This window comes from Sarcophilus harrisii, chromosome 2 (assembly GCF_902635505.1).
Source record: "Sarcophilus harrisii chromosome 2, mSarHar1.11, whole genome shotgun sequence".
Lineage (NCBI taxonomy): Eukaryota > Metazoa > Chordata > Mammalia > Dasyuromorphia > Dasyuridae > Sarcophilus > Sarcophilus harrisii.
The window spans coordinates 503,198,005-503,209,748 of record NC_045427.1 but is presented as its reverse complement, the minus strand read 5'-3'; the positions used below and the strand labels follow the sequence as shown (position 1 = coordinate 503,209,748).

Sequence of the window (11,744 nt, the reverse complement as noted above, 5' to 3'; positions counted from 1 at the left end):
GACCATTCTGAAAGAATCATCATTTATTTCCCATGGCTTACAAAAACTGAACAGGATATAGCATTAAATAGCCATCTTCCCATGTATATAGATGCTGATCTCTCAAGTTGTAAGCTAACATGGCAAGAACAGACTGTGAAGTTCTTAGGTCAAAACTCACATTGATCTGTTTCCCCTTTAACAAATCAAAAGCAAAGGTTATCTTCATGTCTTTGGTGTCCGTGACATAGAGGACGCCACAGGCTACAAAAGCATTGCCTGCTTTGGATTTGGGGTACGTGGTGTTGATATGTTGAATGACCGAGAAGGTACTTTGCTCTAGTTGGGCCACAAAGATACTGGACCCATCCAAACTTGAAGCATAGATAATCCAAAGGCCCTTTTCATCAACTGCGAAATTGAAGTATGTTTTTGAGTTTACAAAGAGATAATTTCGACCCGAGTGCAAGGCATTTTCAATCTTCAGTGTCTCAGATGTTTCTGTTGCAAATTCAAATCTGAAAAAAAATATTTAAAAAGAAAAGTCAGTATTTTCTTGCAGAGAGGGAGAATCCCCTGTGAAATGTGGATTTCCATTTTTCTGACAGAGCATGTAGAAAAACTGACTGATACAGAAATATTCTGAAGCAGTTTGGATCATATCACTTTGACTGAAAAATGCTCTTTCTCAAGAATCTATAACATGTCTCATCTCTTTGCGAAATAGGATTTAAGCTCCTTGAGGGCAGACCCTATTTGGGCAGGGTAAAGCCTCTGTATTTCTTTTTTTTTCTTTTTTGTGTACACATGTGCAGTCTCCTTTACTGGTCCTCACATCAAAAATGGCCCTGGCACAGGCCCATTCTCACCCATGATCTGTGACTATTTATTACACATATGCTTCAGTAAGCCTAGAGTTAGGAGGACCTAAGTTTAAATCCTCTTTAAAATGGGGATTATAGTAGCACTTGCCTCCCAAGGTTGTTGTCAGGATCAAATGTGATATAATTGGTGAAATGCTTTATAAATCTGAAAGTACAATATTAGTGCCAGAAGACTTGGGTTCACATCTAAATTAACACTGTTATTAGCTGTGTATTATTGTTAGTTCTTTCACTTGTGTCTGAGTCTTCAAGATCCCATTTGGGGTCTTCTTGGCAAAGATATTAGAGTGATTTGCCATTTTCTTCTCCAGTACATTTTACAGATGAGGAAACTGAGGCAAATGAGATAAAGTTATTTGTCCAGGGTCAGATGGCTATTAAGTGTTTGAAGTCAGATTTGAACTCAGGAAGATGAGTCTTCTTGATTCCAGGCCCAGAGCATTATTTGCACTATAGTACTATCTAGCTGCAATTGGGATCCATGAACACAATTTTTATTAAGTTCTGGTTGAAATCAGTGCTATGATTTGGGCTTGGCTAGGCATTTAGTCACCTAGAGTACAATGTGGTATGTAACCATGGGTGGGAAAACAATGAAGGATGTTTTCAATATAATTTTTTTGTAAAAGCATATATTTTGAGAAGATTCCATTCTCCATTATTTTGTAATACCACAAATCACAAGTATTATAGTGAAGGGCCAAAGTTTGGCAGCCGATGACCCACAATTTATGAGGTATAGTCCATGGTGGGAGAAGATCTCTCGTGGGGATGTGTGCTGGCACTGTGACCCTGCTGTCCATAGCCCCAGAATGATATCAGGCCTTTTGAGATACTGGTCAGGAGATTGACAGGGGAAGAGAATGGGTAAGGTCATGACTACTGATCTGAAAGGAACCCAAAGGGAACGTCTGGCCCAAATCTCTCCTTTTACAGATGAAGAAAATGTGGACAAGAGAAATTAAATAATACACTCAAGATGACAGCAAGCTGGGGCAGAAATGGGCTCAAACCCTGATTCTCTAGCTCCAGACCCAGGTTTCCTTAAAATATCTCCTGGTCCTTCTCTGTTCAGAGAATGCTTTTGTTACTTAATAGAAAGTGGCTGGGGAAGAGAAGGGCAACAACAGCATAAAATCATTGGCAACCTGGAGAATATATCATTATGGCTACATGCGTTAGTGCTTGAGGCTTATTTGTAGAAATAGAGCAAGGCAAGCCAAACAGGTATAGCTAGGTACAGTGGTAGATTTCAGAAAAGAAGATCTGAGTTCAAAGACTGGCTCAGATACTAAAGCTACCTCAGATAACCTTGAATAACCTTGACAAGATAGATGATCTTCTGTTGGCCTTATCTGTAAAATAAAAAACCTTCCCTCAGAGGGTTGTTATGAGAAATGAGACAGTATATATAAAACACTGTTAGCTTAAAGTATTATTATTGTTGTTATTGTGACATTTCTAAGAGAATATTGATATGAATATAAAGAGGCAATCTCAAAGGAATAAAAGAGTAATTTTGAATTGGGAGGAGAAACAGGTTAGACTCAATCCAATGCTTTTTCTACCACTCTGTCCTAATAAAGAGATAACTAGGTGGCTCACTAGATAGAGTGCCGGTCCTGGAGTCACAAAGAAACTGAGTTCAAATCCAGCCTCAGACACTTAAAAGTTGTGTGATCCTGGGCAGCTCATTTTACCTTTCCTTTAATCCACTACAGAAAGAAATGGCAAATTACTCCAGTATTCTTGCTAAGGTTCACAGTTCGTGAAGAGTTGTTATCTTAAAAATAAATCCAGATCTCTGATTTCAATAGGGAAGGGAACTCCCTCTACTGATTCAGATCAGCCGCTGTTCTGCATTTATAGTCTAGGAGGACTTGGAGTTACCTGCCTAAGGTCTGTCATAGATGGGAGTTGGACCCAAGTCTTCATTAGGTAGTTCTCCATCAGACCCCTATGACACTAAGAGTTATTTGATCAGAAAAAAGGCAGCTAGCAGTATGGTGGATAGAGTGCTGGGCCTAGAGTCAGGAGGACCTCCATTCAAATCCAACCTCAGACACTTCCTAAGTGTGTGACATTTCTATCTACCTCAGTTTCCTCAACTATAAAATGGGGGCAATATTATAACACCTCCCCCCAGGCTTGTTATGAGGTTCAAATGAGATAATGTTTGTAGAACACTTAACAATGGGCCTGGCACATAGTAGGTGCTACATAAATGCTCTGTCTCTTTCCCCTTTTAGAATCTAGAGGCCGTCTGAGCCACCATCCACGTTCCTGGAGGAATTCATCTGTAAGTAGTGTTGGTGAAGGTGAGTTATAGTGAACAGCTTGTGTGTAGCTGGAGAAAACACTCGGAGGAATTCCGTTAAAGGCTGTAATCATAATATGAACACCAGAGGGAGGCATTGAGCAGCAAAAGAAACTTTCACAAATTACTTGTTAAATCTGAGAAAATTGTCTGGGCTTTATGATTTACAAAGCTCTTTCCCTCATAACAATCCTGCAATGCAGACACTGCAAATAATAGTATCCCCATTTTGCAGATGAGGAAACGAAGCTTAAAGAGAGCTCATGTGCAGAAGCAAGATGGCAAGATGCTGGCGTCAAAATTATTGGGAAAAGGAGGCATTAGCTTGAAAGCCACAGATTGACAGTATTCAATTTTACTGTTTTATATTATATTATTTTATTTTATATTATTTTTTATTTATTTTGTTAAATATTTCCCAATTACATTTTAATCTGATGTGGCCGCATTCAGGAATTTTGCAGGAGGATTGAGACAGAGTTTGACACCTCTGGGATAATGGATTTGGTGCTGGACTTGGAGACAAGTCCTGGTTTCAAATCTTGCCTCAGACAGTTATATAAGTTTTGGGAAAGTCATCTTTATCTCTTTGGAGTTCAGTTCCTCATCTAGAAAACGAAGGTGTTGGCTAGAGAGCCTCTGCTCTAATCCTAGGATATTATGATTTGTCCATGGTCATACTACTAGTAAGCATTAGGGACAGATGGCACAGGAAACTAGGTCTCTGACTCCAAGCCCAGGGGTCATTTCCATATGCCACAATGACTTTCCTTGTATTTGGAAACTGGCTGTTTTAAAGCTGAGAATGAATCCTTGAAAGATTGTAGGGAAAGGCCAGAAGATGAAAGGATTGCCTTTCTGAAGCTTTCTTTGGCTCAGCCCGAGGTGAGTTCTTCTACCTCTGAGGTCCTTTCTATGTAATATAATTGAGAGAGGGCAGAACTTGAAGTCAGGAAGATCCTGGGCAAGTCATGAAATCTGTCTGGACCTCAGGTTCCTCATCTGTAAAATGAGGGGTTAAATGATTTCTAAGTTCCCTTTTAGCTCTGGATTGCTGACTTTATGATTCCCGCCTGTGTCCTTATCCCATATCAAGCTGAATAAGTTGATTGATCTTTTCATGGTGTGTCTTTCTCCTCCAACTCTTTGAGAATAGGAACTATCCTGCATACAGTAGTTATTTAATAAATTTGTTTAATCACATTTCATAGTACAGTTTCCTTAAAACAAAAAAAAAATACATACACAAATTTCCATGATTTCTTTTTTGCTTTTCCCCTACACTTTTTATGGACTTTACAAAAAAACCTAGATTTGAATGCTGGTTCATTTAATTATTACGAATTTCTTGAAGGTTCTAGTCTCCTCCAGAGACAATTGTCCGTAATGGAACTCTCCTCTATCCTTACTGCTGTTCTTATATACAGCAGCCCTTGTTGGAATAATGGCAGAGACCTACAAGGAGCAAAAAAGGTGTTGGCTGCATATTTGGGGAAAGCTAGCCAGAGAGAAACAGACACAGAAACAGAGACAGAAAGACAGACTCACACAGAGAAAGAGAGACAGAGTGCAGAAAGGGGCTCCATCTTTTTCCCTTTTGACCAGTCTTTCCCTGAGGCTGTTCCTTTACTAACACAAATAAATTATACTAGATGCTCTGTGAAGTCCCTTTCATCTTTAGATTTGCATGACTTGATGATTCCAAGGAGGTTGTCCCCAAAAAAGGTGTGTGTGTGTGTGTGTAAAAATCTCCCCTCAATCAATCAATCAATCAGTATTTATTAACTGCTATGTGCCAAGCAGAACCCATTTATAATCTAGCTGCCTCCATTCAAGGAGTATATGAGGGTTTCAACATTAGGATGCTGAACCTGAAGTAGGGTTTGAATCTTCCTCTGACACTGACACCCTATGTGACAATGGTCCGGTTATTTAACTTATCTGAGTCTCAATTTCCTCATCCTGAAAATAGGTATTATAAATAATAACTATACTCTTTATCTCACAGGACTGTTGTGATACTCAAATGGGATAGTGTAGATAAAGCATTTTGCAAATTTTCAATCACTATGTAAATGTCTATTATTTTCATCTCTCTCTGTCCCTCTGCCTCTGCCTCTTTGTCTCTCTGTTAGCTGCATACACAATCAGCAGATTGCCTCTGATACTGAAAAGTAAAGGCAAGAGCTCTTTGAGCCCTAATCAGGTTTGATTTTTGAGTTGAACCAAGAGTGGCTGCCTGATGACCTTGTTCCTGCCCAAAGAGACATCTTTGATTTTCTAGTGAAATCCAGAGTTTTGAGGGATTTAGGCAGAGCCACTAAATTGGACTTTTACCAGATCACAGCAGTGAGCTCTAATGACACCTGGGACATGGAAAGTCAGGGCAGACTGAATAAAATCCACCTATGTTCTCTCCAGTATTAGATGCATCTTCCCTTGTGTTCCCAACTTGCCCAGACATACTCGTTCCTCACCACTAGTTCTAGACCAACATTACTCAGCCACTTTCCTCCTTTGAAGTTCACTCCAACCATTTCTATCAATCACCCCTTCCCAGGTTCCAATTGCTATAAATACTTTCTTCCACATCATTCTCTCTTCTTTTCTCAAGTTCTTGGCTTATGTCTTCTTTCCCACCTCCAAACTCTTCCTCATGCCAAGGAACTTCAGTAGACTTATTGATTGGATAGTTTATTTACTGGCCTCTCAGTTTATTTACTTTCCCAAATTTCATGATCTGTTCCTTTTGCTTTAGCATATGCCATTTATGATCTGATACCCCTCCCCACTTTCAAAGCCAACTTCCTAGAAAAAAATCCTTTATATTTTGCTCTACCTCTTTATTTCCTATTCTTTTCTCATCTGTTGCATTCTGCATTTCATCCCCACTACTTGACTGAGATTGCTCTCTCCAAGATTATCACTAATCTAGCCACTAAATCCGATGACTCTCACACAACCCTCATTCTTTTTGACTTCTCTGCATCTTGACTACTTGCTCATCCTAGGAACTAACTACTTCTTGGGTTTTGGTGATGGTGCTTCTCTGGTGTTTGACCCTTCCTTGCTGTCTTTGACTGGATCATCACTGCTATCTTCCTCTCTATGTACACAGCTCTATTCTAGGACCACTTCTTTTTATACTCTATTGATAATCTCATCAATTCCTATGGGTTCAAATATCATCTCAAAGGAGAAGACTTCTAAAACTATATATTCTGCCCTCATTTTTCTCCCAAGCTTTAGTCCTACATCACCAACTTCTTAGTTGTTTTCATCTCCCTCTGGAGGCTCCAAATGCTTCTCAAACTCCACATGTCCATAATGGAACTTACTATTTTTTCACCCAAATCCAGCTTTTTTCTTAACATTCCTATATCTGTTAAGAGTACCATTACCTTCTAAGCCACCTGAATTTATAATTTTGGATCATCTTCAATTCTTCACTCTCAAATCTTATGGATTATACTCCAAAGCATCTATCAAAAACATCTTTTTCTCCCCATTCATAGGGCCATCATCTGATTTCACATCCTCCTCACCTTTTACCTGAATCATTTAAAAATCTCTTAGTTGGTATCTCTGCATCAAGACTCTCTCTTCTCCAATATAACTTTCACATAGCTATCGAAGGACAAACAACAACAAATCGATACTCCTAAAAACACAGATATTATCACATTATTCCCTGATCAAACTTTTTTTCAGGCTTTTAAAATTATTTATTGTTTTGTTTTTACATTACAAACATTTACAAATTATTCTCACTTCGTGAGAAATCTCCTGTAACAAAGCAGCTAAATAAAATTAATACTGTGACTTCATCTGAAAGTTCATATGACATTCTATATCTATAGCAACAACCTCATCCCCTACCCTAATCCCTAACTCTATTAATTAGGCAATTTTAATGGCTTTCTATCATCCCTTTAATAATTGACTGAATAACTGTCTAGCATTTAAATACAATATGATTCTATCCTGTCTTTCCACACTAATTTCCCATTCCTTCCCCTCAGTTACACTCTTTTGGCTATAGTGATTGAATGAGTATCAGGTCAAAGAAAAGGACTGATCTTAAAACAGATTGTGGTGTTGCAGCTTTTGATCTCCAGTGACTTCAGGGGGTATTAGGAATTCAATAAAAACAAAATGGAGAAGAAATTGTTTCTTTCTAATACCAGGAAATGTTTCCTCTCTCAAAGACTAGTGACCCTCTAGCTTCTCTTATCAACTATTGTTCTCTTTTTTTGGGTACTCAAGCTAGGGATATTAGTCCTGTAAGCTGAAGCATCCCCTGGGGATTCTGTACTTTTAAAGTACGTTAATTCTCATGAGCTTAGAGCATGTTAGTGGAAAAAGCACAGGATTGGGACTGGTTCTGGTTCTGTCTCTCAGTTGTTGAATGACCATAGGTAAGTCACCGAGAAGCAGTGTAAATAGATCAGCAGTTTGCTGGTAAATGTTTAACAATTGACTCCCCAACCATGTACCCATGATTCACTTATAAATTTAATCTGCATTATTATTTTCCCTCATCATTATCTTAAGTCTGTACAATCAACAAAGCAATAAGTCAAACCCTTAATGGTAGCAAAGCTATAACTAGCTTCTGCAAGGGGCTAGAATACTGGATGTAGAGTCAGAAAGATATGGTTTCTATTACTACTTCTGTTGCCTAGTATCTATGTGACACTGGACAAGTCACTTAAACTTTATTTAGATTCAGATTCTTTATCAATAAAATGGAGCTAATAATCCTTGCAATGCTTACCTCAAAGGTCAAAGGCAAGAATAAATGTAAGTCTAAAAGATCTAAATGAATGTTAAATATTAGATTTCTTATTCACTTCTCTTTGGCATAATTTTCTTATTTTTAAAAGGGGGATAGGCTAGATCAGTGGCTCCCATTTTATGATCTATTAACCTTTTGGAGGTTTTAGACAAAGTCCAAAGGGGCTAATAGTAAAATTTTAAAATGGTGCCTTAAGCAATAAATAATTATAAGGAATAGTATGAGGAATATATTAAATTGTTACTACTGAAAGAGGATCATGAGATAACAAGAACAAAAGGTGCTGGGAACTACTGGGCTAGATGGCCTGTGAGGACCCTCATAGCTCTCAAATTTCATCATTTCATGATTAAATTTCACTTACCTCACAATGATATTGGAGCCTCCTTTCTGATAGTAGAGGTAGTTGTTATAGACAGCATGCCCACAGCCGTAGAATAAGTACCTGAGGTGAATGGGCTTGTAACTGCTGTTCTGAAGGGAGACTTGATCCTTAAATTCTTTCACAATGTGGCCTGTGAATGCACAAAAAGGAAATCAAGGTGTTTGCCCACATTCTCTGCAGTGACTACATGAGCTGTTCAATTGGAAAATTTAGATTGATGAAGAAAACCAATGTATGATAATAGCTAATATTTATGCAGTGCTTATTATATTCCATACTATACCATATGCAGTACTAAATGCTCTATAGTTGTCTCATTTTATCCTCACAACAACCCTGAGAGGCAGACAGTGTTATTATGTCTATTTAACAGAGGAATAAATTGAGTCAGAGGTTAAGTGACTTGATCAGTCACATAGTTAGTGTGACTACTCTATAACCTCTAAAACCACTATGTACCTCAGTTTCATATTTTTGTTAAATGAGGGAATTGCATTAGGGGACCTCTTTTCCAATTCCAATGTAAATTTTGAATGGATTGACCAATCAGTTGCCTCTGAGAGTCCTTCCCACTCTGAAGGCATGAGATTTATTTTATTCTATTTTTTAAAAAATTAAGCATTTTATTAAAACAGTATGGCACTTCAAACAGCTAAACTTGCTTAGTAACTTGGCATTATAAATTTCAGTGTACAAAAAAGATGATAAAGACTTTTTGGTCACTCCCTGCAAGTTTCCATTAGCTAGCTAACACTAGTGTGCAAAGGACTTTCTCTCATTTTATCCCATCAAGATTCTTTGTTTATTCATTCTTACTTCTTTTTCTTCCTAAATGCCATAGTGGGGAGATGGTTCTCTTCACAATCAGAAAGATGTGAGTTGAGCCTGATTCCTGGAACTTACTGGGCGACCCTAAGTAAGTCACTTAACTTCTCAAGCAATTCTTTAATCTACTACAACTTGTAGAAGTTACTGACCTTCATTGGTAGTGAGAAATTTTTCTCACCAGAAATTCACTGCAACAATGAAATTATAGATCTCAATGACAACAGCAGCAGCAGAAGGAAAAGATATGTGTTTTTTTTTTCATTTTTCATTTTTTTCATAAAAGTGTTATAGCATCTTTGTATTCTATTATGTTAATGAACCACAGTTTATTTAATCATGAAAATCTTTACTAGGTAGCTCTTTTTCTATTTTCTTTCAGGGCATATTCCCCATGATTCCATTGTTGGATAAAGAATATGATTATTTTTGTAACTTTTACTTTCCAAATTTTTTTCCAAAATTATTGTACACAATTACAATTCCATCAACCATGAATGAGTGACCTCTGACTTATTTTAAGAAAGTTAAGTGATATAATGAAAGAATATTTAAAGAAGATTAATCTGGTAACAGCCTGTGGTTTGAACTGAAATGAGGCAAAATTATAAATAGGAAGATCAGCTAGGAAACTACTGCATGACACATAGAGACAAAGGCATAGTGCCAAGAAAAGAACTCTGGGCTTGGAATCAAAGAACCTTAGTCTGATGTTGGCTCTTGCTACTTACAATTTGTGTGATGATAGACGAATATCTTTACATCTTTGGGATCTTTGGGATTCAATTCTTCATATGTAAAATGAAAGACCTGGTTATACTGAAATTTCTTTAAGTTCTAAGTCTGTGGGTCTCAACTGGGATGTTAATAGTGGAAATGAAAAGAAAGGGAAAAATTTAAAAGACTTTACAAATGAAGAACCAACAGGACTTCCATTCACTCATTCATCCATTCAACAATTTGTTGAATTCTTACTTTGTTTAGAGCACAAATCTACACCTTGCCAATTGGTTCTGTGTGGTACAAAGAAGATAAGGTCATACTTTTAGAGATTAAAAATTGACTTAGGGGAGTTGTTTGATATTTAGATGGGATGATCTATCATCTCTATTCAGATGGCTCACAGAAGAACATACCTGGTCCTAGTTTCTCTGGAGCTCCAACCCAGTATCACCAATTGCTTACTACATTTCAAAGTAGATGTTCCAAAGATATCTCCATCTCAGCATATTCAAAGAGAATTCAGTATCTACCAGATTTCTTTAATTCTGTCTAGGGCACTGCCATTCTTCCAATCCCCTAAATGCATAACCTCTGACTCCTCATATTTCACTCCACATAATCAATTAATGAACAAATTTTTCTGTTTCTACAGCCACAGCAACTTTGCATCTGACTCCTTCTAGCCACTCACACAACCACTACTTTAATCTAACTTCTTACTTAAATTACTGCAACAATTTCCTAATTGGTCTTCTTGTCATAAGTCTCTCCACACTCCAATTGGTCCTTCCTATAGCTCCCAAAGTGATTTCTCTTAAGTACAGAGATAACTTTGTTATTTTTCTACGAATAAACCCCCAAATATCTGTATTGTTCTGAGGACAAAATTTGAATTTCACCATTTTAAAGGCTTTCAGAATTTGTCTCTAACTTAACCATTCAACCTCATGATATATATTACTCCTTTCCCCATACTCTATGATCCAGTCAGATTGACCTTCTCTTTGTTTCTCACATAGTGCACTCCTTCCATTTCTTTGTTTTTGATTAAACATTCCCCATCCCTGGAATGTAATACCTCCTTATTTCTGCCCCATATCATCACTCCCTATAAGACAAAACTCAGGTGCTATCTTCTACTTAAAGCTTTTCCTAATTCCCCAATTCCTAATGTCTTCTTTCCCTAACTAGTTGAAAATTATCTTATATTTATTTTATAATTATTCTCTACATGCTTATATGCACACAGTGTTGGTAGGCTGACCAATGTTGGTCCAGTCTTTTGAGCTTGTATAATCTGTTCTGCCTGGTGAATCCATGTGGTTGTTTGGAGTGCCTACCTCTAGAAATTTATGATAGCATGTGAAGAAGGGCCCTGACCTCTATTTCAGAACATGAGTAGGTATTCTGTTACTTTCCTGTCTGTTTACTGTGTAATAATAATAATTTCTAATTGCTTGTGGAATAAGAACTGAATGTTCACATGAAAGGCTCTAGTGAAGGAATTCTCTATTTCCTGGTGGCAACCAAGTCAAGAAATACTGTAAAGCTCTAGAGAGGCCTTTGACTTGTATCTCTGCATTTGGGCTGCTACATGGTCCATGCAGCCATAACTCTACTGTTTCTTCTGTAAGATACATGGTGGACCAGGGGATAGAGTGCTGGGTCTGGAGTCAGGAAGACCTGAATTTAAATCTGGTCTCTTTTACTGGCTGTGTGATCCTAGAGATGTCACTTAATGTCTCGGTTTATCTCAGTTTCCTCCACAGTAAAATGGGAGTAATAATACTACCTATGCCATTATGAGGATAAAATGGGATAATATTTGTAAAA

General features: G+C 37.5%; 1 protein-coding gene across 1 annotated transcript in view; it reads right to left on the bottom strand.

Annotated features, from left to right (window-relative positions):
- GLDN (gliomedin) overlaps positions 1-11,744 on the bottom strand; it is an 81,638-nt gene continuing 69,894 nt past the window's right edge. Inside the window, exons 9-10 of the mRNA XM_003755935.3 lie at positions 8,343-8,493; positions 1-497 (exon numbers count right to left, since the gene is read on the bottom strand). Coding sequence (XP_003755983.2) covers positions 38-497; positions 8,343-8,493 — 611 coding nt within the window. The 3' untranslated portion in view covers positions 1-37. The remainder of the gene's footprint in view (positions 498-8,342; positions 8,494-11,744) is intronic.